Source organism: Falco rusticolus, chromosome 3, assembly GCF_015220075.1.
Source record: "Falco rusticolus isolate bFalRus1 chromosome 3, bFalRus1.pri, whole genome shotgun sequence".
NCBI classification, from domain to species: Eukaryota; Metazoa; Chordata; class Aves; order Falconiformes; family Falconidae; genus Falco; species Falco rusticolus.
The window spans coordinates 20,397,489-20,423,952 of NC_051189.1; the positions used below are offsets into that span (position 1 = coordinate 20,397,489).

At 43.0% G+C, this 26,464-nt stretch overlaps 2 protein-coding genes across 3 annotated transcripts in view; one reads left to right on the top strand and one right to left on the bottom strand.

The window, feature by feature from the left end:
* Nucleotides 1-8,768: 8,768 nt before the first annotated feature.
* On the bottom strand, nt 8,769-12,471 carry UTP23 (UTP23 small subunit processome component). 2 transcript variants are annotated; one of them, XM_037381697.1, is made up of 3 exons: nt 12,236-12,471; nt 10,602-10,776; nt 8,769-9,729 (listed from the first exon to the last, which is right to left on the bottom strand). In XM_037381697.1, the coding sequence occupies exons 1-3, from the start codon at nt 12,421-12,423 to the stop codon at nt 9,346-9,348; spliced, it is 747 nt and encodes a 248-aa protein (XP_037237594.1). In that variant the 5' UTR covers nt 12,424-12,471; the 3' UTR covers nt 8,769-9,345. The 2 variants fall into 2 exon arrangements, with proteins under 2 accessions (XP_037237594.1, XP_037237595.1); XM_037381698.1 differs by lacking the exon at nt 12,236-12,471 and adding an exon at nt 11,174-12,025.
* A 12,378-nt stretch (nt 12,472-24,849) lies between these two features.
* The window catches only part of EIF3H (eukaryotic translation initiation factor 3 subunit H), an 88,886-nt gene continuing 87,271 nt past the window's right edge, over nt 24,850-26,464 (top strand). Inside the window, exon 1 of the mRNA XM_037379395.1 lies at nt 24,850-25,012. Coding sequence (XP_037235292.1) covers nt 24,893-25,012 — 120 coding nt within the window. The 5' untranslated portion in view covers nt 24,850-24,892. The remainder of the gene's footprint in view (nt 25,013-26,464) is intronic.

The window sequence follows — 26,464 nt, forward strand, 5'->3', positions numbered from 1 at the left end:
GTCCGGGGACTGGGACACACAGTTTTGGGCCAATCATGGAAAGATATGCTGAGAAACCCTTCATTAAAAAAAAAAAAAAATTAAAATGGGGAAGCAGGGCATTAGTCTTCTTCAGCATAATGGTACCAGATTTGTTTGTGGTGGAGGTAGGCTTGTGTATAACAGAGGGGTAGCTGAGAGAGCCTTCATTAAATGTAGTTTTAAAAAAACACACATGTAAGAAAATGTTTATTATTTAGAAGTTTGGTGATTATATATTTTGAGCAATCCTACCACCTGCAGCTTGAGTCAGCTAGCTACTTCAGAGACTTTTGGAAGGCACAAGTGAACAGATGGTGTCTTTGTGACACCATCAGGTAGTGGGCAGTGAATATTAGTAAACTGGCAAGTATCCACCAAAAAATTATTCCGAAGCAGGTAATTAAATAAGTTATAAATAACAAAAACAGCAACAAAAAAATTTTTAAAATCTTAAGAGTTGAAAGGAAAGGAATAAGCGGAGGAAACAAGATTCTTTTCAGATGAGTTATACAGCCTTATTTCTTACCTTTTCCTAGTCCATTACACACAGAGACCAATTAAAAATCTAATAAATTAAACATCCCTCAGATATTCTACGTAAGTGAAGCTAATTGTCTGCCATTTTGATATGGTCAAGCATATGTAATAACAGTGTTCTAGCTCTCACTAGCATTAAGAAATAAACACAGACTTGAAATCAAGTCCCCCAGATAATACAAAACACTAGATAGATAGATAAAAAGTCCACTGATTGGCACAGAGCAGTGATTTGTATGAATGCCATATCCCCATTTTAATTTTACTGTCTTCAGCTCACAAGCTTGGTAGACCTGCCTGGGTTATGATAGTACTGATCTTGGATTTTTTGTGCAAATTTCTGTTTTACTTAAGCTTGACACCAACAGTAATGATATTGTTTAAGGCAACCAGAAACCTGACTTATTTTCTACACAATGCAAAACAAAATAATGCAGTTCTGCAAGCATTCTAATGATGATGCAGTAACCTCACATAATTTAAAAAATATCCAGGTTAATTAAAAAAAAATAATCTAATGTAAACAAGCAACTCTCATTCTGAAAACTCATTGTGGATACTGATAGGCGAGGTCTACAAGTGGGATAGAAATACAGTCACAGGACTTGAGGGAAGATTCTGGCTTTGGAAATGCGGTCGTATAGCCATTGAGGACTACAAGAACCTTGCTAGGGCATGCAGAGAGGATACCAGCATGGCTAAGCCTTTGCTAGAACTGAAATTGGCCAAAGGCGTCAGGAACAACAGAAATGGTTCTTCAGATACATGAAGCAGTGAGCAGAAGCACAGGGAAGACACAAGACCATTGCTAAATGGGACATGAAAAGTAGTTCCTTCTCGGTGAAAGGCCACTGTCTATAATATTTGAAAAGTTGTGAAGATCAGGGGATGTCCCTGATGACTGGAAGAGGGCAATTGTCATACCCATCTACAAGAAAGACCCAAAAGAGGACCCAGGAAACTACAGGCCCATGAGTCTTCAGTCCCTGGGAAAGTAATGGAATGAGTCCTTCTAGAAAGTATCACTGATCAAATGAAGCAGGTGATTGGGAAAAGCCAGCACAGATTTACCAGTGACAAATGATGCCAGACTAGCCTGATTGCCTCCTACAACAAAATAACATCTTCTCTCGACATGGGAAAGCAGTAGATGTTGTTCACTTGGATTTTAGCAAAATGTTCAACACCGTTTCCCACAGCCTTCTGGAAAAACTGGCAAGATACAGCTTGGGTGGGTAGTCTGTGAGATGGGTAGGGAATTGGCTAACTGGCTGCACTCAGAGGGTGGTGACGGTTTTCACTCCGGCTGGCATCCTGTGGGGTCCCCTGGGATTGGTACTGGGTCCTATGCTCTTCAACATCTTCATAAATTATCTGGATGGTGGGACTGAAAGCACCCGCACCAAGTTTGCTGATGACAGACACCAAGGTGGGTGGTGCAGTGCGCACATCAGAAGGAAGAGCCATCCTACAGAGAGACCTGGACAGGATGGAAGAGCAGGCAAGCAAGAACTGTATGAAATTTAACCAGGACAAGTGCAAGGTCCTGCACCTGGGACAACATAACCAAAGAGCCCAGTACAGGCTGGGATCTGTGTGGCTGGAAAGCAGCCTTGCTGAAAGGGACCTGGGGGTCCTGGTGGACAACAAGCTGACCATGTGTCAGCAGTGAGTCGCTGCAGCAGCGAAGGCAAATCAGACCCTGGGCTGCATCTGCAGAGGCATTAGTAGCAGCGATAGAGATGTGATCATCCCACTCTACTCAGTGCTTGTCAGGCCACACCTGGAGCACTGTGTCTAGTTCTTGCCCGCACAATTCAAGAAAGATGCAGACAGATTGGGGAGGGTCCAAAGGAAGGCTACAAAGATGATCAAAGGGCTGGAGAACCTGCCCTATGAGGAAAGACTGAAGGACTTTGTTCTCTTCTCCCAGGAGAAGGCTCAGGGGGACCTCATTACGGTATTCCAGTTTTAAAAGGTGGCTACAAAGAGGACAGAGACTTCACAGGAAGCCACATGGAGAAAACAAGGGGCAACAGGAACATGTACTGTCAAAGTTTCATATCAACACAAGAATTTTTTTACAGTAAGAACAATTATTCAGTGGAACAACCTGCCCACAGATGTGGTGAAGTCCCCATCACTGGAGGTTTTCAAGATGTGCTTGAACAGGGTGCTAGATAATCTCATCTAGGCTCCTTTTTCCATGAAATGTTGGACCAGGTGATCTTTTGAGGTCCCTTCCAACCTGGGCATTCTGTGATTCCATTCTATTCAAATTACCATTTATATCTTAATTTTAGGGTGCAGGGATACAACCATAAGTCTGATGTACAGCTGAGTTTTATTTAGAATTTATTTTATATTGGGTGAAGACTGGGCTCTTACAATAATGCCAGCACAGTAGCCAGTTGACTTGTCTGTGCCAGTGATCACAACTTCTGAAGAGCTTGGGAGCTTTGGGAAGTATTTACACCATCATTCCACAGGTGAGAAGCCAAGACACACTCAAGGGCAATGGCATTCAGCTCAGGCACCCAGGGAGTTGGTGGCAAACCAAGAGCTGAATGCGGAGTTCCTGTCCTGCACCTTTTCTCACAAGACTCTTCTCGTCCATGTTCTTCCTTGAAAAACATCCAGCAGAAAGCAGAGACACTCTGGTCTTCTCAAATGGGCCTGAATATGTTGAAATCTGCTTTCCTGTTAGGTGCTGCTATTTGCGATGCAGAAGACACTTCAGCTTGGAAAAGAGATGATGAGGGAAAATATCACAGAGGTCTATGTAGTCATGAGTGGCATGGGAAGGGTGATTAAGGAATGACTGATTGCTTAATGTTTCATCCACTACACAGGCTAGCTGGTAGGAAGCACATTCAAAACAAACACGTGAAAGTATTTTTCTTAAGATGTGTTCAAGTTGCGCAACTCTTACCACAGAAAATCAGAGGCTTAAAGTTTACACGGTCTCACAGAGAGACCGGGCAAATTAGTGAAACAGAAATTCATTGTGCGTTCTTAAAAACAAAATGTTTTTCCTGGTCAGGAACTCCCTAACAAAATGTCAGAAAGTTGGAAAGTCGTCTGGGGAAGCACCAAAAAAATGCTTTGTCTATTTTCATTCTGTTCCTGAGGAACAGCTTTTGGCCACTGTTGGAGGTGTGATGCTGGGCTAGACAGATTTTTGGACCGTCTTGGAACAGCCCTGCTTGTATTCTTGGGAGCTGAAAGAGAGGTCAGGGGTAGAAAAAGGGAGCCAGGAATTCTAGAAAACCGCTCTTTTCATTTTTTCTGAAAACCTGCCTGTCAAAATCGGTGCCAATTCACAAAGTGAAAAATTTCCTCAGTGTTTCTCCAAGACAGTTTGAAAGAGTAACCGCCCCACAGAATCAAATCAGTAGCATCTTTGGCCCCAGAAGAATGAACATGGCAAAAAGATGATTCTGGATCAACTAGAAGTCAAGACTGCAACAAGAAACTTTTGAAGTACCCTACTGAGTTCCTGGAAGGAGATTAGACTTAAAAAAAGAAACCATACCATGCTTTGGGTCATAATTTCCACAGCCAGAAGAGCCTCTGTCTATCCCAGGCTATTGCTGCGAGTACCTTCAGGAGCAATTAACTACATGGATTCACCCTACCAGTAATGGCATGAGTTAAGGTTGCTCCCGGATGTAATATCTGCGTGCTGGGCGGTGAGCCACGCGCAGTGTCAGGCAAGCTCTACAGAAGAGGGATTTGGCTGCAAACCTGTCAGTGCTGCACAGCGTGTAATATTGAAAAACCATAAAGACAAGAAGTGTTTGGCATCATGAGACCTACATTCTGTGGGAACTCTTGAGTTATCAATGCAGTCTAACGTCAGGCCAGCTCCTGATCTTGAAAAGGCAGAAACTGAGTTAGAAAAGGCAATGAAGTTTTGTTAAGGGAACTAGAAGGTTTTTAAAAAATCTGTTTATGATTCACTGGTTTATTATTCTGTTCCCTAATTGACCGCTAATCCATTTCTGGTTCACCTTTGCTACTGACCAATTCTTTCCTCCAGTTAACATCCAGAAACCCTCATATATATTTTTTCTCTCTTCCTTGTTTTTTTTAAAATCCCAGTGACTAATCTACTGTCTCTTTTCTTCCTCCCAGCTCTTGGCTCTGGGTTGTTTTTAATTGGACCCTCGTTAACAGCTCTGTTGTTTCCCCGTATCCATACACAAAGCACAGCTGCATGCTCTCCCTCTCAGCCACAGGAGAAGAAACCAGAAAGTAAAGTCCCCCCCGAGAGAGCCCAGTCTGTTTCTTCTCTAACAAGCCATAGCAACTTTTGCAAAATGACTGCCTCCGTGGGCAGACAGCTGAGTTCTCCGAGACAAATTTTGGGCTTGGAGTGCACAGACATAATAATTACCAGAAATACATCACAAGCCCCTCTCCTGGCATTAGACAGGCCATTCCTAAATCACAAGGTGCACTCTCCCTCTAACTCCTGGCTCTCTGGGTACAAAAACTTTTGCTTTCTGTCATTCTCTCTTGGAACACTGCAATCTTTCTCAGTGAAATTGTAAATCACAGATGATAACACCTGCTGGGGCTCTTATTTGTTCATTCCCCGTATCTCCGGCTGTTCCCTGTGTGAGATATTACGCCCACACAGAGGTATGAAATATACAGTAGCTGCTTGTGAAACTTCTATATGAAGGATGCAATGAGTATAAATAATGGTATTGTTCTGATGTTCTTCATCTTGTATCTGACAGAACATGTTCAAGAAACTCCAGGAACACTCTAAAGCTGATGGAGAAGTCATTCACACCGCATCAGTGTAGCTGAAAACAAATGAGCAGAACTGCTCTGGACATCCTATTTTCCTTTCACCACCAGAACGTATTTATTCTTCAAGTCATACCATATTCATATTTACTTTAATGATTCATAAACATCCCAGGTTCCAGAAGCTTCTAATTAACTCATCTATTTAGTGTTGTTAACAGATGCTCATGGAGTGATTTATTGTACAATACCGGATCACACCAACGTATAAATCCAGCCAATTGAATTGGCAGGCAGTCCAGGTAAACGTCTTCTGCTGCTGGTAGATGAGACTCTGTCCTAAATTCAGCATTAATGCACTGCAGACTGTGGCTGAAGCATTAATGTTTTCCTCTTCTATTACTCTGCACACGTAGCATACATCATCCTGTACGACACCGGTTATTTCCCTCTTTTTAAAAAAGATTTAGTGAAGCACTGCCAAGGATTGAGGACATAGGTATTTACCCTGAGAAAAGCGGAAATCAAATGCCCTAAAGAAGTTTTTGCTCAAGCTCCTTTTAATTTACCTCTGCTTTCTGTAGTTTCAAAACCAAAACCAGTTCCTCTGACATGTTACAGCAAAACAATCTTTACCATAAACTTTATTAGAAAAATCACATCGGGAACCCTGTCTATACGACAGAAGTGGCCAGCTCTCCAGACCATTTAATGATAAATAAGGGTATGGGACTGGCCACCACGGCTTTGGGCAGAACACGGAGCTGAACACCTACAACAGCCAGGTTAGTTCTACAGGTAATTCCACAGCGGTGTGCTACACAACGCCTACGGATGCTCCCAGGGACTTACGCTGCTGAATTATTTGAGGGACTCCGGCACGGCTTCTAGCCTGGGCCAGCTAAACCTCCACCAAATCCTGGCAGGCAGAGGCAGCCCTGCCAGAGAGCATCTGCACGGGGCCATTCACAGGCAGCCACGCCAGCGCACACCACGAGAGCCAGGCCTGGACAGAGCCAGCGCACGCCAGCTGGGCTTGGCGCTACAGGCTGCTCTTAGCGTTACTGATCTCGTGAGACAAATGCAGCCTGTCAGCTTTGGTCTGGTGGATTTGTTTTACTTGGAAACTAGGGTGGTGGGGTTTTTTTCCAGATTTCAAAATGGTACCACCACCTGGCCTGATAGCCTCTGCTTGCTGCCTGGGCAGGAGCTCTCCTCCAAAACTGAAAGGGAAGTTATTTTACCTTGCTGGAGGAGATCTGCAGCTATGCTGCAGACTAATTTTACAGCTTTTCTCTGAAGAGTTCACTCCCCTTTCATTCCAGTTCTTCCCAGTGGCAACACCATGACTCCGTGTTAACAAAATACTAAAGAAACATAGATACTGTTTTAAATTCCTTAAGGTGGGAGTCATTAGAGGACTGTTAAAATATTCCTTTTTTTGCAGTAATTATGTTTTTGTCTGTCTATAAGCTTCAAAAAAGGTGTATTTAAGGTCTAACGGCACTGAAAGGGACTATTGTAAACAACTAGGGGGTGTTTTCTGCTCAGTTTTTACAAACAGTATTTTTAGTAAAGTTACTGGATTTTAATATACTTTTGACTCAGAATGAGATTTTGAAGATTAACCATCTCTGCTGTCGGCTCCAAGCTTTACTTATAGTAGTGCCTTCTGTGGGTGGGTTTGGGAAGGGAGAAGAAATACAAGCAATATTTAAGGGAGAATGGGAAGCAAAGCTACATTAACATGGCACTGTGCCCAAGCAGGTAAGGGAGAAGGAAATATTACAGTTTGAGAAAAGTGATATACATTAAACAAATACGCTGCATTAAAGAATTTCTAGGATTTACTGTATTTCTCCTCAGGACTATTAGCTATCAATGTAGGAACAATACCACGATGAGTGTGACCATTTAAAATTTTAATTAAACCTTGAGCATAGCATCCTTCCTTGCTGCTTCCATCTCTTGCAGCCAGTTCCCAAGGTGCACGTGGTCTCTCATATGGAACAATAAAGGCACAGCCCACTCCCAACAGCTGCGCCGTGAGGAACGGCTTCAACCTGGGGCTATGTCAGCACGTGCAGTGCTGCAAGCACAGAACACGCTGATGTACCTCTCCGGCACTGGCTGGAGAGAAATATCTGCAGGATCTAGGGAACAACCCTGCAGTTTCCATTAAGACTGGCCAACTCCCGTCACTCAAGCCGGTTTCTCAAACTCCATGAAACAACTGTGTAATTCCAAAAGCCAACAAAAAGCATCACACATTATAGCTGTGTGCTCCTGACGTGCAAGAACCTGTGCAGATAATGCACATATGAGAACTACCTTGCAAGAGTATGAAACATAGATTGAAGGATTATTGAAAAAATGTGACTTGAACTCACGTAGGTGAAGAAACAAAGTTTTCCTTTTAAGGATTATATTTCAGTGAAGTAGAAATGCACCAAGACAAGTTAAAAATATGGGAAAATGTGACTGGGAACACTGTTACAGCATACCTACACCATGGCATGTACTATACTGCATACCCCTCTATCAGGTTGTTTCAGTCACACACTTCTGCCTCCTAATGCCACCAAACATGCAAGGTACAGGAAATAGCTGCTAAAGAAAATCATGTACTTGAAATGGTTTTGGCAGCTCCCTCTTTGTGTTCGTTTTAACTGGGACAGAGTTAATCTTCTTCATAGTAGCTGGTATGGGGCTGTGTTTTGGATTTGTGCTGAAAACAGCGTTGATAATACAGGGATGTTTTTGTTACTGCTGAACTGCGCTTACACAGAGCCAAGGCCTTTTCTGCTTCTCCCACCACCGCAGCGGTGGGAGGGGACACAGCTGGGACAGCTGACCCTGACTGACCAAAGGGACATTCCATACCATAGGATGGCATGCTCAGCATATCAAGCTGGGGGAAGAAAAAGGAAGGGGGGACGTTTGGAGTGATGGCATTCATCTTCCACAGTAAGTATTACGCATGATGGAGCCCCGCTTTCCTGGCAATGGCTGAACACCTGCCTGCCCACAGGAAGTGGTGAATGAATTCCTTGCTTTGCTTTGCTTGTGTGCATGGCTTTTGCTTTACCCATTAAACTGTATTTATCTCAGCCCACATGTTTTCTCACTTTTACACTTCTGATTCTCTTCCCCCATCCCACCAGCAGGCAGTGTGTGAGTGGCTGTATGATATGGCTTAGTTGCCAGCTGGGGTTAAACCACAACACTCCTCCAACCCAGTTCTGTTCTGTTGGTAACCTTACAGAACAGTGAAACATGTATCAGGGTCCAAGTCCCATCACATCACCAGCAGCTGGCTTTACTTCAGGGCCCCTCCACAGCTGCTGCACTGTGATGCCATCAGATGTTAGCCAGTGCTTTGATTCAGCATTTTCAAGCTTCATTCTTCCTATTTAAAAATGAAGAATAAACTAGAGATAAACTAGATGCACTAGAGGTGCTGTTATAATGTCACGAATATCAACACAATCACATACCCTCCAGGATCTTCTTAATAAAGACAATGAACAACAGACATATCAGTTCACATGGAGTTTAGAGTAATTTAGGCTGGAATGGATGTCTTGAGGGCATGTCGTCACTTTGCAAGAGTTAACTTTTATACTCAAACAATAAACAAGAAACTATGTTCTTTTAGGTCAATTCAACATTCTGTAACAGAACAACCATCAAAACTAGTTTTAGTAAGAGCAGCAACCTAGATTTTGAAAGAAATCCAGCATCTCACCAAAACCCATATGAAATCTAAGCAGTGTTTCTAAAAAGCTGCCACCCATCACGTGAACTTTCTGGCAGGGATTAAGATTCTGGGGAAAATAATAAAACCTGAGGGTTCCTAAATATTTTGTTACAAATCCAATTCCTAAACAACAGAATAAATTATTAGGACAACAATGTGCAAATGTTGAAATGCACTAATAAGCAGTACCACCTCATAAAAATAAGTTTTAATATTAACAACTTGATTTCACGTGTTCAAGTCCTGCATTGCTTACAAAGATGGGTTTATTCTTTTTCATTCTTCTGCACTGACTGCACACCCTCTGTTTTAACCCTATTTCGCTTTCTTTTTCTTCTTTTCTTCTTTTCAGCAGAAGGCTCCTGACCCTCCTGTGTTTTCTTTTTCTTCTTCAGACAGCTGAGAGGATTGGGGCCACCTGCCCTTTTACGTTTTCTTCTCTTTTCACCTTCTTGCTTTGCTAGTCCTTCTTTTTCTTTAAGCTGCACAATAGTTTGTTTTTGGTGCTCTGGAACAAGCTGATTTGTCTGCAACTTTTGAACAAATACCAGAGATTTAGGAGAAGGTTTGTCTAGCACCATAGTGTTCTGAATAATAAAGAGGAGAGGAACACCAGCCTTCTTTTTCACTTTGTTTGCTAAATCCTGGTCCTGTAAAGTTAAATACTTCAGTCAACATTTTGGGATTAAATGATCTTTGCAATTCAAATGTACCTACTTTTAATACAAAACTATGCAGATAAATTACATTATGAAAAAGATAAGAAACTTAATCTAGCAGATACACGTGACAGTGCCTTTCACAGCAATTTCAATTTCTCTCCTGATGAGCTGATGGAAAAATTACTAATATTTCCTTTTTTCATGCATGTATGAGCATACATGCATTTTTTGAGGAAAAAGCCCCAGCTCATTGGTATGTAGTCCACCACAAGTAATAACATAATTTCTTTTACAACAACTCATTTTAAACATCTTGTATCTTATGCAGGTATAGAGAATTCTACTGTAAACCATGTTATATGTAGTATATTATTTATACATACAGCCCCAATAACAGCCCTAAGAAAAAATTTGCCTTTCTTATGTGTATCCAAGTTTATTCTTTAGTTAAAACCTCCAAAAATTCTTAAAATTGAAGTGATATGGTGGTTGTAACACTTGATTTCATTTTTCAGACTACTGTGCAAAACAGCTTGGGGCAGGGGATGCATATGCAGGCAATATGTAAATTAACATTCATCAGTTGTTTTCTTATATGTCAATAGGTAGTCAGCACGTTTTCTACACTTTCTGATAAACTAAGCAATATCCTTCTAGGGTAAAAAGATCTAGTTGTTCAAGTAAGACAAAAGTTTCCCTGCTTCACACAAATACATTTAAGGGCAAGTAAGGCTTTACAAGATGAATTCCCACAAGCTGTTTAAAAATCTGGTAATTGAGGTTTCTGTAGGTTTCCTTGTCCTTAGGTGTCAAAGAATCACTTCAAATGAAACTGAGTTATGTTTCCCATTAGCATTTACCTGTGTAGCGATAAAGAAGTGATGAGGGTTGCCTTCTTCAATCATAGAGAGTAAACAGGCCGAACCACTCACAGGATCCTTCTGGTGAGAACACTTTCGAACTTGAAATCTTTGGGCGATTAATTTTGCTCCATACAGCGCTTTCCCCAATGATTCCAGCTCTTTTAGAACACATCTGAAAACCAAAAGCAATGATGATTTCTAAATGAGAAGATACCTACACATTTTCTACAACAGCAAAAGGTTGATGTGAGTTAATTAGGAATGAGCAATGCCCAGTTATTCAGGCTCTATGATTTGTAAACGGCACCCAGTAATATTAAAGGAGTAGCCCATATGAAGACATCAGCAAGATGTCCCTGGTTTTGAACAAGAATAACCAGCAACAACATTAAGTTATATTCAATGATTTAAAAATATTTCATATCAGTGACAATGCTAAGTCCTCATATTTATGTTCGGATACCACCTAGCATTATGGTATGTGGCCAGTGGTAGGAATGTAGAGCCTTGAAATACAGCTTCAAGGATATGACAGCAACTATTTCTCTTTCCAGAGATGAAGGTTTAACCTTTGAGGACAGGCTTTGCGGAGACCTGAGCCTGTTCCTTTTGCAAAGTCTCTCGCAAGCCAGCTCATTTCCTCAGGGAAGATCTGGTTATGTCACAGAGTTGCTGTTTCACCAACTTCACACTCTGAAAGCAGAGAAAATGAGTCCACTTGGCTGTCCTAAGTGGAAACAGGTAAAAAAAGACCAACAGACATTGCTGCAAGAAGGAAGCGAGAAGTGACATTTAGATATGACTGGAATACAGTTTGGATCAAAGTGATTCCCGAACCTTTCACAGTTAAGGTCATGACTCGATACTTTCTACTGTTTAAAGTTCTGTGTGCTTTGCAAGAGGGCTCAGTGTTTCATTTTTGTCACCCAGGGGATACATCTTCCTCATATTTTCAGTACTAGTCTCCGTGATGTGCAGTTGGCTATTTCATTATTGTAGCGATGGGAATTTTATCATCCACAGTATACGAACTCAAGTAAAAACGAAGGCAGTTTCAAGGCAATTCTGATTATTCAGTGTGCATGCTTCACTTCCACGCCTTTGCCTAGCACATCCTTGTTCTCCCTTGAGAACAACGGCTTTGGCAACAATCCCTTACTGGCAGGCCACAACTCCAGGCAAGCGGCAGTCCCCTCCCTGCCCAAGAGACGTGAGCTTCTCCCGGGTGTTCTCACTTCGTGGGACTGGGAGGAGGCCCACGCGGGCCCCCCTCACACCCCGGGGTCACCCCTCGCCCCAGCTCATCCCTCAACAGCTTCCGCCATCTTGGAAAAACCAGCCGCCACTGAAAGCGGCTCCCATCCTCCTGCAAGCCCGCTACAGCCCCCGGCGCCACCTCCTCGCCGCAGCTACCGCCCCCGGCCCCACAACCACGGGGGCCCAGAGCCGCACGGCGCCCGCCGCCGGGGTGGCTGAGGCGAGCGTGAGGAGCCACGGCCGCCACGCGCCCCCCCCGCCTTCAACACCCCCCGCGCATGCGCACTGCGGCTCCCGCCCCGCCGCGGCCTCCAGCCCCCCGCCCCGGGCATGCGCACCGGGGCCGCCCGGCGGGACCACCGCCCCGGCCCTACCGGGTGGTGCACAGCTGCGTGGCGCCGTCCAGGTAGCCGGGCAGCTGCTCCCGGATCTGGATCTTGTTGCGGAGCGCGGCCTGGCAAAAGGTGCCGTCCAGCAGCACCTGGAAGGGCTCGCGAAAGTGGAAGCTGTGCTTGTAGAAGCCCATTATCTTCTTGGCGTGCTTCTGCCGCGTCAGCTTCATGGCGCCCGCCCGCCGCTGCCGCCCGCTCCCCCGGAAGCTGCGCCGGGCCCGGCCGCCGCCGCGGAGCGCAGGGGGCGGGGCCTCCCGGGCCTGCCCCGGGGCCTGGGGCGCTGCAACCGCCGGCTGTCGGGGCCGCCTGCGCGGCGCGGAGGGCTCTGGGGTTACGCGCCCCCTGGGGAAGGCGGCAGGCTCAGCCCGCGCCCGGCCCAGTGCGCCTAGTCGGCCGGGCGGGGGCTGGGGCCGTGCGGGCGGAGCGGGCCGCTGCCTGCCCGCCCTGCTTGGGGCCTGCGGGGGCCTCCATCACCTGCTAGTACCTCACACTGATTACCTGAATACTATCATGGAATGGTCTGGGTTGGAAGGGACCTAAAAGATGACCTAGTTCCAACCACCCTGCCACGGGCAGGGACACCTTCCACTAGGCCAGGTTGCCTAAAGTCCCATCGAGCCTGGCCTTGAACACTTGCAGGGACGGGGCATCCACAGCTTCTCTGGGCAACCTGTGCCAGTGCCTCACCAGCCTTAGCATAAAAAACATCTTGTATCTACTCTAAACCTACCCTCTCTAGTTTAAATCCATCACGCCTTGTCCTGTTGCTATAGGCCCTGCTAAAAAGTCTGCCTCTATTCTTGTAAGTCCCCTTCAAGTATCGAAAGGCCTCTACAAGATCTCCCCAGAGCTTCTCTCCCTCAGGCTGAACAATCCCAAATCTCCCAGCCTGTCACAGGAGAGGTGCTCCAGCCCCTGATCACCTTGGTGGCCCTTCCGTGGACTTGCTCCAACAGGTCCATGTCCTTCTTACGCTGGGGGCCCCAGAGCTGGATGCAGTACAGACTGCTGGACTGTTGGTTGTGCTTCTTTTGATGCAGCCCAGGATATGGTTGGCTTTCTGGGCTGCAAGAGCACATTGCTGGGTCATGTTGAGCTTCTTGTCAGCCAACACCCCCAAGTCCTTGTCCTCAGGGCTGCTCTCAATCTGTTCTTTGCCCAGCCTGCATTGATGCTGTTGTTGCCCTGACCCAGCTGCAGGAACTTGCTCTTGGCCTTGTTGGACTTCATAAAGTTTTGCATGGGCCCACTTGTCAAGCCTGCCAAAGTCCCTCTGGATGGCATCCCTCCCCTCCAGCATGCTCACTGCACCGCACAGCTTGGTGTTGTCAGCAAAACTGCTGAAGGTGCATTCCATCCCAGTGTCCATGTCACCGACAAAGGTGTTGAACAGTACTGGTCCCAGCATGTACGCCTGCGGAACAGCATTTGTCACTCTTCTCCACTGGGACATTGAGCTGTTGACTAAAACTCTTTTGAGTGCAACCATCCAGCCAATTCCTTATCCACCGAGTGGTCCACCTGTCAAATCCACGTGTCTCCAGTTTAGAGATGAGGACGTTGTGTGGGACAGTGTCAAAAGCTTTGCACATATCCAGGTAGATGATGTCAGTTGCTCTTCCCTCATCCATCAACACTGTAACCCTGTTGTAGAAGGCCATCAGATTTGTCAGGCACAATTTTCCCTTAGTGAAACCATGTTGGCTGTCACAACCACTTATTTTCCATGTGCCTTAGTATAGTTTCCAGGAGGATCTGCTCCACGACCTTGCTGGGCACTGAGGTGAGACTGACCAGCCTGCTCAGTTAACTAGTTCATTACCCTGTGTTTTGTGGTGCTATGCGAGCTCCTGCTGTTTGCTAAGATCAGAAATACACATGATTTTCTTTTTTCTAATTCATATAATGATTAAATCACAACTGCTGTCCCAGAGACTGTAGTTTAATCGTGCATCGGCATACTTTCCTTAGGAAGGCTTATTCAATGCCTGCTTATATTGTTTGCCTGTATTGGCTACATCAATGCAAGCTCTGTGTGCACAAAATTGAAGTTGAAAAGCGTATGTTCTACATTTTAATACTACTACATTTTTCCATGATAAATAGAAAATTTAATTTCAGTATAGTCTGGGGAAATGGCTGTCATTCAGAAAGCTAGATTGCACAAACTCCCTCTCCAACAAAACATGAGCACACAAGACATTTGGCAGTTAAGAAACTGAAGTTAATGCCTGTATTTTAGGCAAGCAAAGGGATACAATAGCTTAATACCATCAAAATGATAATTGGAGACATCTGTCTTGCTATACAGGTGCAACGGGGGACATTTTCTGCCAAGGACAACTGTATTGCAAGCAAAAAATTGCAGGTACCTGCCAGTTAGCTGTAATCAGTCAGACTGCTCTTAAGGTCATTTAAGCAAATACCCACCTGCCATACTGGTCTTTCTGCTAGCAAATAAACACGGAAAACATCTGTTTCCAGGCAGGTTAGTTAGTGCTAAGAGAAATTGAAAAATAATACATTTGATTACTATTTTAGAAATTCAAATGTTTAAATGGGAAGATATTTTAAGTACTTACAGGATGAAAAGTATGAAGAGCAGGTGATTGAGAGTGTTTTCCATGGGATCCGATTGTGCTGTTGGCAGTATTTTTCTGTCATTAAATCCTTCTTTCCAGCTGTCTTCAGGAGACAGTTGCACGTTCACGAGTATCATGGACATATGTGGATACATGCCTTACTCTATGAGTGATAATGTTGAATTCATTGGTCTTTATTAAACTTCAGTCCTGTGGCCGATGTATTCCCACACTGGCATGGTGTCCCAGTTCTTCTATCTAACTGCATAGTTTCATTATTTAAAAAATTAGACAAAAGCATTCAGCAAGACTCCAAAGAAAACCTTACTAGATGAATTATTTTTTCTTTAAGCAGTTTTTTCTTTTTCTTTTTTTTTTTTTTTGGGGGGGGGGATGATGATGATGACTAATTAACTGCTCAAAGACAGGCAGTTGTTCCTTATTAAGAACACTTTCCACATCTCAGAGCTAGATAGCAATGATAATAGCTGCTATTGCAGAATGGAGATAAAAAAAGAGAAACAAGTAATTGACAACGTGAACTAGTCATCATTTTGAACTGAATGCAAAGTAAGATATATCCCAGAATAGGGCGTTAAATACCATTGTGATGAGATACTCTTTCCCTGTTCAGTTGGTAAATAACATCATCACAGACAAGTTGTAATGCAATTGGTATGGTAAAATATGTTCGGAAGACTGTCTAGCAGGCAAAACAACACAGATTTCTCCTTCATTGTGCAGAAGATAGCATTAATTGTATGATAAACTGCTCACAGTACCATTCTGTGAACTGCATTTCACTTTTACGCAATTCTTCTAAAGCTCCTTGTTAATAAATTTTAAATGTTAAAAGTAATGTCTTTGAGAATACTCTAACAGTGCAGAGAAGTACATTTTTTTTCAGCATTTTCTTTGATTATTTTGGTAGTATGGGTAATCTTTTGTGTATAACAAAATTCACCATATTTCTTTCAAGTTAAATTCTTTTACTATACCTGTGATCCATCTGTACAGTGGACTTTTTAAAAATAAGCCAAAGGATTTTACAGGAGCTGCTGAATCCAGTGGTCGCTGGGACCTGGGGATTGCTGCTCCTGGCCGCTAAAGTCCACCTATGTACAGTTTTTGGACCCAGAAGGGTTCTTAGGCTCACACATCCTGGACAAGTGTATGCATGCACGCACACACAGAGAAGACACTAATACAGCCAGCCATGCCATGCAGGCTCTGACAGCACATATAACTCTATCAGAAATCATATATAATGTAAGTACAGATAGTGAAGTCCTGCTCCCTCTCTCCAGCTGATCAGGACTGAAATTCTGAAGTGACCACTCACACCCTCAATCCCTGTACTCACCAGCACACCCACATTCACAGGTCTGTCAAATTTTATCATGGCCCCTTGGTCCATCTAATATCCATGTCTGAACCTTGGGTTCCCTAACCTGTCTATGCATGTATGCACATCTCCTACTCACTGGCTAGTCTGCCTGGAATCTGCTAGCACATTACACATCCGTGGGATGAGATTAACTGAGGAAAGGTAACTAGTTAAGAAAGGGGCATAATAAGAAGATAGGATAGGCAGCTGTCATCAGGCAGAGCTCAAAGTGTACTGACCACTGCTGGCACATATTTGAGCCACCCTCCACACCATTTGCCTGCAAATCCTCCTAGATCCACCCTAATCCTTCCTTTCCCTGCTTTTGGCAAGTTCTGTAAACATCCCATAGGAAGTTTTGCCTAATCCCACAAGCCTCTGCTGATATCCCAGAAAAAGTTTTGCACAGTCCCATACACCCTATCAAATATTTTGTGACCCTCACAATAATCACATTTCTCTCTTCTTAGCAGAGACAAAGCACAGACTGACCTCCCCCACAGTGGCTGCCTGGGCAGATCCTTTAATAGCCTGAAGAGTTCTGCTGTTCATTAACATCTTTGTTACCACCTGCTTCTTTGGCAACTTTTGTGCATCTGTGTGTGTTTAATCTATCACTTTCCTTTTGTTTCTTATTGTCATACTGAATAGGTCTTAACCAGATGACTTAACCAAATGCTTTCCCATTCCACATGCCCTTACAGAAACTGTCTATAGAACTGTAAAGCTTGTCACGAAGCTCAGAGGAAGACACCTTTTTGAAATTATTTGCTATTATACTTTTACTTGAGGAGTTTCATCAATTATCTGGCTGTACCACTAAAAGACTTTGAGGTTTGGATTGTTTGGGGTTTTTTTCTTTTTCTTTTTATGTGAGCATTTTATTGAAGAGCTAAGAAACCGCTTGCATTATCAGCAGACTGCCTACCAGCAGTATTATTGTAGAAGTGAGCATAAGGAGGAGAGTGGAAGGTGTTGAAGCACTACCTTTGTTAATGTGACTTGTTTTTTCCAAAGACAGGAAACAGAATTTGAAATATGGAACTTCTTTTTCTGAAACACAAGTCCTTGATCACTGCTGGACAGGATACAGATCTAGGGTACAGTTCTGATCTAACAAAACCGTCCCTGTGACTTTATCAATAATACTAATTCCTTGTGGGTGAATATACAGTATTATGAAAGAAAGGTATCACTGAAGAAGGAGACCTTCTATATATCCAAAGTGGGAGGAGACCTTCATTCTGAACTTCCCAACCTGTGCAATGATGAGCCAGGCATTGTAGGAAACCAGGCTTCGCCAGTCGCACCACACACAAAATTTGCTCCAGCAGAGTATTAGCTCTGTGCAGAGAAGACTATCTCTTGGCATATATGGGTTGAGCTCTGGTTTTGAGGCACTAGGTAATCCAGTAGTAGAATTAAATAACATAAAATTGTTATGACATGGATTACTTGAAGTGAAAGCTGTTCTTTATCAAAAGAGCTTTGATGTAGGCCTAGTAACAAAGGTTCTCCTTAATAGCTGGCACTTGGCAAATGCTTGGAGCTTGGCAAGAAAAACATCTCAGATCCTGATTCTCCCAAACTTGTCCTGTGTCAGACTTCTTTAATTGGAATGTTGCTTTTGGGCAAGTGTTACGCTTTTTGGTTATCTGCAGTGAGTTTTAGCACCAGACATGCTTACATACGAAAAATGAACTGATTTACAAAAAAGAAAAGGGCAGGGTTTTCAACGACAACATTTGGAAACAAAACTATAGTAAACACAGGACAGTAAAACATTGTTGCAGTGTGGCTGAAAATACTTTCCTAGGTGTATTTTTGAGTTTTTCCTGAGGTATATATAGGCCACAGAAAAAGATTCAGCAGCACTTAATGTGCTAAATTATATTTGCCAGAATATTTATTATTCATTGTTGGCCCCTCCTTTCATTGCCTTGGGGCTGGTTTTGAGCTTTTGAACTTTAGCCTTCATCATGTACATTCATCTTTTACAGTACTTATTTTTCTGTTATCTCATGGGAATGCAGCATCTGGATTTATAATAAACATGGCTGTGACAAGCTCTGTTTTTTCTTCACAGATTGGTACAAACTCAGCAGATGAAAGTTTTGCATGTGATAAAGCTTTCTGCACCTTTCTGGCTTTACTGTTACCATACTCCTTAGTTAGAAAATTACTTCTGGTTTAAATACTGTAACTGCCCATCACAGTGTGTCCCACATTAACTGTCTTTTCAATTGTTTATAATAAGATGCACATAATTAATGTAGAGGTTAGGGTGTTTAGTTTCACTACACACTGGTGGCTTCCATGGGTAAGAAATAGAATAGCAGATATCTATACAGGCTTTTAAGTGACTGCTTATAGTAGCAAGTACTTTGAGAATTCTCTGGAAAGTAAGGATTTTGCAGGCAACTTTAACTTTCTTACTACAGCTGAAAGAAATTATAGGCCTGAAAATAATCTGTGGGATTCTTGACAGCTTCTCAAATGTTACACCTCTCTTTTTTGACCTTGAGCTAAGTTTGCATGAATGATGAACAAAATCAGATCTTATCTAATTTCACTAAATCTTTTGTTGTTCTGAATAGATACACATCACTGATAGGCATCATTTAGTTTATGCAGAATTTTTGGTTGATGCAGCTCTTTAAGATGTACATGTTAGACAACTGGTTTCATGCTGCTGTAGGACACCCAAGGGCATCCTTTTGGAGCAGCTCTTCCTCCCTGCACTCTTCACTGAGATCTGCAGTAGTTAGGTGCCATTCTGCATCACGTGTGACATGCTGCAGTACTGCTCTCTCTATACTCACAGAGCTTGTAGAAGCACTTGAGTGATGTAAAAGTGCCATAACCTAGACAAACAGGAAGTTTTTGTGGAGTACCCAGGACTGGAACTGTAACTTCAATTTGGGGAGCAGGAAGAACGCAGAAGACAGGAAGATATCTTGCCAAACACTGATTATGTGATAGCTGATGTGCTAGGTAGATAGAGGGAAAGAACGGAGTGATGCTTTACATCTTGTCTCCTATTGTGCCTATGAAAGTATCCATTGCTGCATTTTGAGCAGAACATCCCTCTCTCCTTGTTAATATTTGATAAAAAGTAAATATATCAGGTACATTTTAGTTCTTTTAAACACCTACATGGTTTTACTTTGGAGATTACAGGAAGCTGGAAGACCTAAAACATTTCTAATTTTTGGCATGCTTGCTGCCATTTGTTTTCTCATTTTTTGTTCTCCTTAGAGAAGGTTGTTATATTCAGCATGTAATGGCTTGTGTGTCATCAAGAATCAGAAGGTGCATTAGTTGATTATGAAGATAAGGCTGAACAAAGTGACATCAAAAGAGAAATTATGTGGGAAGCCTATCTCCAACAAGGAATTAACTTTATGGCCCAAATTCTGATTTGTGCAGGAGAATTCAGTTCAATTCCCTGAGATATTATATGTGTCTTTTCACCTTTTAATTGATTTCAGGGAGAAATCAGTTAACTGGGAATAGAGAAATAGAATCTTTACATTGTGGTGGTAAATGATATATACCCTCTATGTTTACATAATTTTCTAAGTTCATACTTTAGGAAGAGTCTGGCTTTTCTTAGAAACATAAAATAACTTTGTGCAAATAACTTTTGGTTTAAAGGTGAAAATTAGCACTTAAAATGTCTCAGTCTTTTTTATTGAGTTCATTTTCAATTAGATGATTTTATTGTTAATTCCTATGTAATTCCTGCTAGTCATATGCTAAAGGTTTTGAGGTGCTATAGTAAATGATCCATTAATAATAAAAACTAGCTATAAACACTTGGAATGTAAAAAGAGTGGATAAGAATAGAGGGTAACTAAAACTACTTATTAGAAAACAGTTAGTGATAAAAGCAGAGAAAAAGTTGAGTGAAAAAAACTCACCAACTTTCCCAAGAAAAGAGCTTTTGTTTTTAAATATTTCCTTCATGTGTAGAAATACTTTATTATGCTACTGTACAGGATAGTTGCTCCATTCTTTTTTAATACAATGCTTTTACATTTAGTCAAGCAAATGCTGAAACGTTGCCTGTCTAAGAGCATGGCTGAAATCACACAAGGCCTCTGAAACCTCCATTCTTACAGAAAACAAACTGAATTTTCAAAGCTCACATTTTGGTCCTGTAGTCCCTTTGCTGTATTTGTTGTTTGTCCCTGGGGGTTTCTATGCTGTTGCAGCTCCCACCCGTATCATTTTTCTATCACTCTTGCACCCTGTTACTTCCCATTTCCTATTTAAAATAGAAAATCCAATAAACCTATTTCTTCACTTTGATTCTGTTGAAGAAAATTAGGAAAAAAATGTGGAATGGACTTCAGTATTGGTACCAATAACTTCTAAAATCACAATTACCCTTATGAGAAATACTAGTGCTTAAAAATTCTTTGGCACAAAATGCCATGCAGTTATGTAGGCTAATGTTAAATTTTCACATTGAGCTCCTCTGTGGAAAGTAGTAGTAAGCACTGGATGAACATCTGACACTTCAGAAGATTATTATTTGTAAGTGAAACAGTATGTTGTTGATGCTGTAGAAATGAGTACGCAAAGGGCCTGACTTCAGTAACTTGCATTTGGTGAAGTGATCAGTGATATCTGAATAAAGTGGGTGTAGAATGCTACCTTATTTATGAAGTACAACCTTTGTTAGCATGGATTGATAGGCCAGGGGATATTTAATTTGCTTTAGAATTAAAATGCTATGGTCAGCAGAACACAAATGGCTGAAAGCCATGAATTACACAAGGCTTATTTGCAACGTTGCTTCCTGAAGCTTGTAGTTGGTATTCGGAATTGCCTGCACATGGCACGCAGCGCTACTGACTATAACTGTAGTTTTACAGTTATATATAGTTATACAAGCATGCACTTGACAAAAGTGTATCTACTGGAGATCTGAGGGTCCCTGCTACATTTTCTTCTGGTCCCAACCCGCCCCCCCCCCCCTTTTTTTTTAAACAAAGGAAAGAAAACAATGAGCATTTAAGACATCTTGTCTCTCCCATGGCTTCTAAAATGTGATTCACAAGTCGTCTTGGCATCCTTCTGCTCTCTCTCGATCCTGTGGGAGGAGGGCGAGTGAGAGGCTGAGTGGGTGTTTGCCTGTTGGCCAGGGTCAACCCACCGCAGATGCCTTCACAGATACATGGAGGGACCTTCTTGTCATCAGGATGTTCACTCTCCCTATGGGATATGAGAACGGTAGATAAGCAAGAGGCTACTGTCAAAAGGCATCCTGTGAATAAGAAGGGGATTTCAAAAGGAGAAAAGAGGCCATGCCATGTGTAGAATTATGTAGAACAAGTTTTTTACTTGAATGTGGGGATTAAGTACAACTTTATATTCACTATTGTTCTCCCAAATACAAGCCTTACTTTACACAGGAAAGATTCTTACTTAATTTTGAAGCAATACATCTGCCTGCTGAGCCACAGTAGAATGGAACTAGTTACATAGAATGGCACACTGGAAAAGGTCAGCAAAATATTCATATGGAGATACGCCACTTTGTCTGTGTTTCTTGACGTTTGAAAGTTTAAGCCTGAATACCTCATCTCTTTGAGAAAACTGAGCTTTTCTGAACTTGAAACTTCTTTAAGGGTGCAAGTTACTACAAGGCAATTATAAGTTTGTGTTAGGATAATCTGTAGCCACTGAGTTTTGAAGATTATTTTACTGGAAACAATTTCTTTTTGTAGATAATTAACATTGTTTTAGGCACTTGTAGTTACTAGCGCAACTTTGTATTTGGGGTGGTGGTGTGTCTCAGTGCAAGTACAGACTGCTATATGTGTATCATGATTCTTCCCTATTCCTCTACACGTTGTGATAATGAAATTAAGGTATTCGTTATGCTTAGAAATATTTGGAATTGCTGAGAGGGTAGGGAACAAAAACACAGAATTCAAACACGACCCATTCACCAAGTGGTAACAAGTCATTGCAGGTTGGCCCTTCTCTGGTAACTATTCATGTGCATGGTCTTAGCCTGCAGCAGACACAAATGAAATTCGGGTTGGTTTAGCCCTTAAGGTAAAGTCAGTCTGGAAGTTTGGAAGGGATTACAGCTCTGAACCCTTAATCAGGTAATTTCCATTTAGCAACACTAGCTCTACTCATAGCACTGATACGGTGCAGTGATGCTGTGGAGGGAAATGACAAGTCTCAGCTACACTAAAGTTTTTACTTAAGCAGGACTGGGGAATAAAAGGGTTTTGTTTGGTTCTAGCTGTGTTTTGATTTAAGAGTATCATTTAAAATTATTAATGGAGTTTGTGCACTACTTGAATTTTCTGAAGTATTTTGTGATGGAAGTCTTATGTTTTGTGGTTTTCCCAAGCAGCTTAGGCAATGTTACTAAAATTCTTCAGTCTGACATCCTTTATATGGACTCCTTTTCAAGAATTCAGGATTTTCAGTGGTGGAATTTTCTATTGCCTCTTGCCTGCAGTAATTTGGTGAGTTCTGAAAAGTGGAAAGTTGATATTTCTTTTCACTTTTCATGTTAATCTTAATTAGCCAAACTGACTGAATTATCCTGGCAGTGCATCAAGTAATGTGAGCCCTATGCCAGTCCCTCGAATAGGGCTATTTTGGGTGCTCACAGCAACCTCTTTGAACATGCTGATGTTCTGTGCTGTAGTTACTTGTTGGTTTGGGGTTTTTAGTTTGTTGAGTTTCTTTCTTGGTTTTTTTTTTTTTTTTCTCCTTTATAAATTACATCGAGTTTCTTTCAAAAACTGATAGGCAGGAATAATGTACCACATTTGTTTTATCCCAGGAGTTTTCCTTCCTTTTCAGATCCCTAAGAATTTGCAAGTGGTAAAACACTGTGCATTTACTGACAGAAGGTATGTTTATCCTATTTAAATACCTTTCAACAACATATTTAAAGTAGCCCACAGATCTCCAGCAGTCCATGTACTGGAGTTGAAAACCACTATATTGCCATAATACTGTTTCCTAATTCTAGTTTTCTTTAATTAAACCTATTTGATCATATTTGCAAATTAAAACTGGATATGCATGTGTATATCACAGCAAATCAAATCATTAATATTGAATCAAGCAACTTCTTCTCTAGAAAAAAAAAGTTCTCTAGAAAAACTTCAAAAGGCAATGCTAGTGGGAGTGCAACATTTGGTCATGGAGCCTGCTAAGTGTAGGAGTCAAATTTGCAACACCTACATAATGGTTGAGCTCATTGGCCACAGCATACTGCCTTGAAACTCGGTGTTGTTATTGCATCAGCCTCTCTATAAACCTATGTTTTAGTCCCACTGCACATGCACACTTCAGCCTTTTTGGGGAACAAGGCACATTTGACCTCAGTGGTGCTGCAATTCTAAACTTCCCCTTCAATCTCCCTTGAACAGTTTTTTTCCTAATGGAAAATGAAAAATGGAATTTGTCTCACCCAATGTTAGACATCTATTGCAAAGTGTTCTTAGCTAAGCTGGGTATCCAGGTTTCTTGTTGAGAGTCAAGGCAGGTCTAGTCAGTAATATCAGTGGCATTTAGGATATGATTTGCCAGGTGGGGATGATTATTATACTAGGTTATTTGCTAGAATTTGTTCCAGCTCCAATGCAGGCAGCTGGTAGGGAATATTCTAAGTGATGTTAAAGTCATTTTATAGCAACAGGCAAATGCTGGGTCTGTGTCTGCTGGAAAACGCAGATACTTCTTGGTATTGGTGTTGGTAGATGAGTTCCCCTCCCTTAGGTAGAAATTAGTATCAACTGTTTTAAAAAGGCAAGTTTTTATGAGATCATATACCTGGCATAGTGTCTGGACAGCTTTGGAGTGTTTGGTATGTCTACCTTTCACAGCCTGTTTCATTTTTCAGAAGAATGTGTAGGGCTTGAAAGACTTTAAAAAAACCCCTAAAACCAAAAGAAAAAAAGAGCAGCAAAGCAAACCCTAATACAACACTTAAACCTTGTCCTGACAATAACACCAGGGGTTAATAGTTCAGGGTTTTCTTTGTATCTAATGTTAAGATTTTGTATCCCCTCTCAGTGCACTGATGCCTTGTTACTCATGCTCAACAGATACTCACCTAACTCCATACCAGCTGGCATTTTTAAAGAGTAAAATCTAAAGCCTTCAAGCCTGTTATCTCTTGGAAGCACTTCCCCCTCAACATCAAACTGGGTTATCAAGTGTCCCCACGGGAAGCACCTCCCTCAGTCCCGGTGGGGAGCCCTCACCGCAGCCCGCTGGCCAACATGACCATAAGCACCAGACTGGCCCAAGGAAGCCACGGAAATGCACAGCGGGAGGTTCCCCGGTTGCCATAAACGGTTTGCAAGGGGCCAACAGGCATGTGGAGAGGAGGAAGGCCTTAGAAGGCCTCCTTGGCCCCTCTTCCGTCCCAGGCGGGGCGAGTTGGGATGGCCACAGGCTTCCTGCACTGAGGCACAGGGTTTCTCCTTCTCCAGGCGCACCTGAGACTACCGTGTTGGCTGGCGAGGCCAGGCGAGGGCCGCCCCTCGCGGAGAGCGCCGGGGCCCTGAGGGAAGGCTCTGCGCGTGTTTCCGCCCGGAGCCGTTTCCCTGCGCGCCGCCGCGGCCTCGCTGTCGCTTCCGGTGTTTCACTTTTCTCTTTCCGGCCGGTGCGAGGGGAAAGATGGCGTCGCGCAAGGAAGGCTCCGGGGGTGCCGGCAGCAGCTTCGGCGCCTCGAAAGGCAAAGGCAAGGCCGCCGCCACGGGCGACTCGGCCGTCAAGCAAGTGCAGATCGACGGGCTGGTGAGCGGAGGGGTCGGGGCCGCCGCTGGCGGAGGGATGGGCGGGACGGCGCGGCCGCGTGGAGCCGCCGGCGGGGCCGGTCCCGTCCGTGGGGCGGTGCTGCGGCTGGGGGACAGGCCGTCCCGGGGCCGCCGCGGCGACCCGAGGGGCGCGGGTGGTTTAGCCTTCCCGCCGAGCTTCCTCACCCGTGGCCAGCCCCCGCCTCTGCTCACCCGTGGGGAGCGGAGCGGCGCCCTCCCTTGGGTAAGCGAGGACGGGGACAGGGCAGAAATTAATGTTTTTTAAATAAGCCCTTTCATCCTTCAGCTCCTCTGCCCCGGTGCCCGGGTTTTCTGTTTCCACCTTTCATACTTCAGACAGTTGAAAGCTACGCAGGTGTAAGAGGTGGCAAGCACGGTGGGTTTTCCTCTTCTCTGTTAGGGCTGCCAGCACCTACTGTGTTTTCTTCATAAGAAATCCCATGAAGTGACAGACTGAAGGGACTTAGCACGGTATGGAGCCATCCTAATAGAGGCAATCCGTGCAGACCTGAAGTGGAAGAGCATCCACTGAAGTTGGTTCTTGGCTTTGCTGCTGGCTATTTTTGTGTCAGTTCATGTCTCATATGGTTGATAATAACTCTTAATGATACAGTTTGGGGAAAAAATACTCACTTAAACTTTTTAAGGGTAGAAGCATTGTTTGTTACTTCCTATATTTACCAAGTGTCACCAGAACACTTTACAGCTGAAGTGTGAAGGAGAATGGATATACCAGTAATGAGAAGGAAGACATAATTTTGAGGCAAGCTTTGGAGCCTACTTGGCATTTATTAGTGATAGTCCCCAGCCATTATCCTGGAGTTATATGGTGTAATAAATACCTGGGAAGAGGAAGAATAACTTATTTGTGTATAGTGGTTCTTATGAGATAGAAAATTTTAACAGACGTATTTCTGCAATATTCAGTTCATCTGTCTGATTATCTGGTGCTTTGGTACATATAGCATTTTCAAGGAGTGGTGAAAAATGGCCAGGTGTGAAACATAGCCCTGAAAATATAGCAGCTGACAGCAGACTGCTGCGGTTGCAAGCAGGCTACTGCCAGACGGACAGTGTGCTGTGTGGGTATTTTTATTAGGAAGTTTGGGGGAACAATGAAAAGGAATAGTGAAGAGCAGGATACAGGTTGGCACCTTTAATTCAGTTTCTGTGGGTGTAAAAGCTGTTTGGTCAGTTTTGGACTTAGTAACAACTGTTACATTTGATTTCTTTTGTTCCTGCTTTAATGAAATATAGAGATCAGATGTTTCAAAACTGTTCTCTATCAGATGTGTAATCTGCTTTGTGAACTACTGCTCATTCAAATCAATTGTGAGTGGCCCTCATGGTCTGCTTCTGAAACTCCAACAAATGCCTGTGATTACTTTTTGTTTTATGCTTCTCCCCCTTCTTGTGTATTATTCCGGTACAG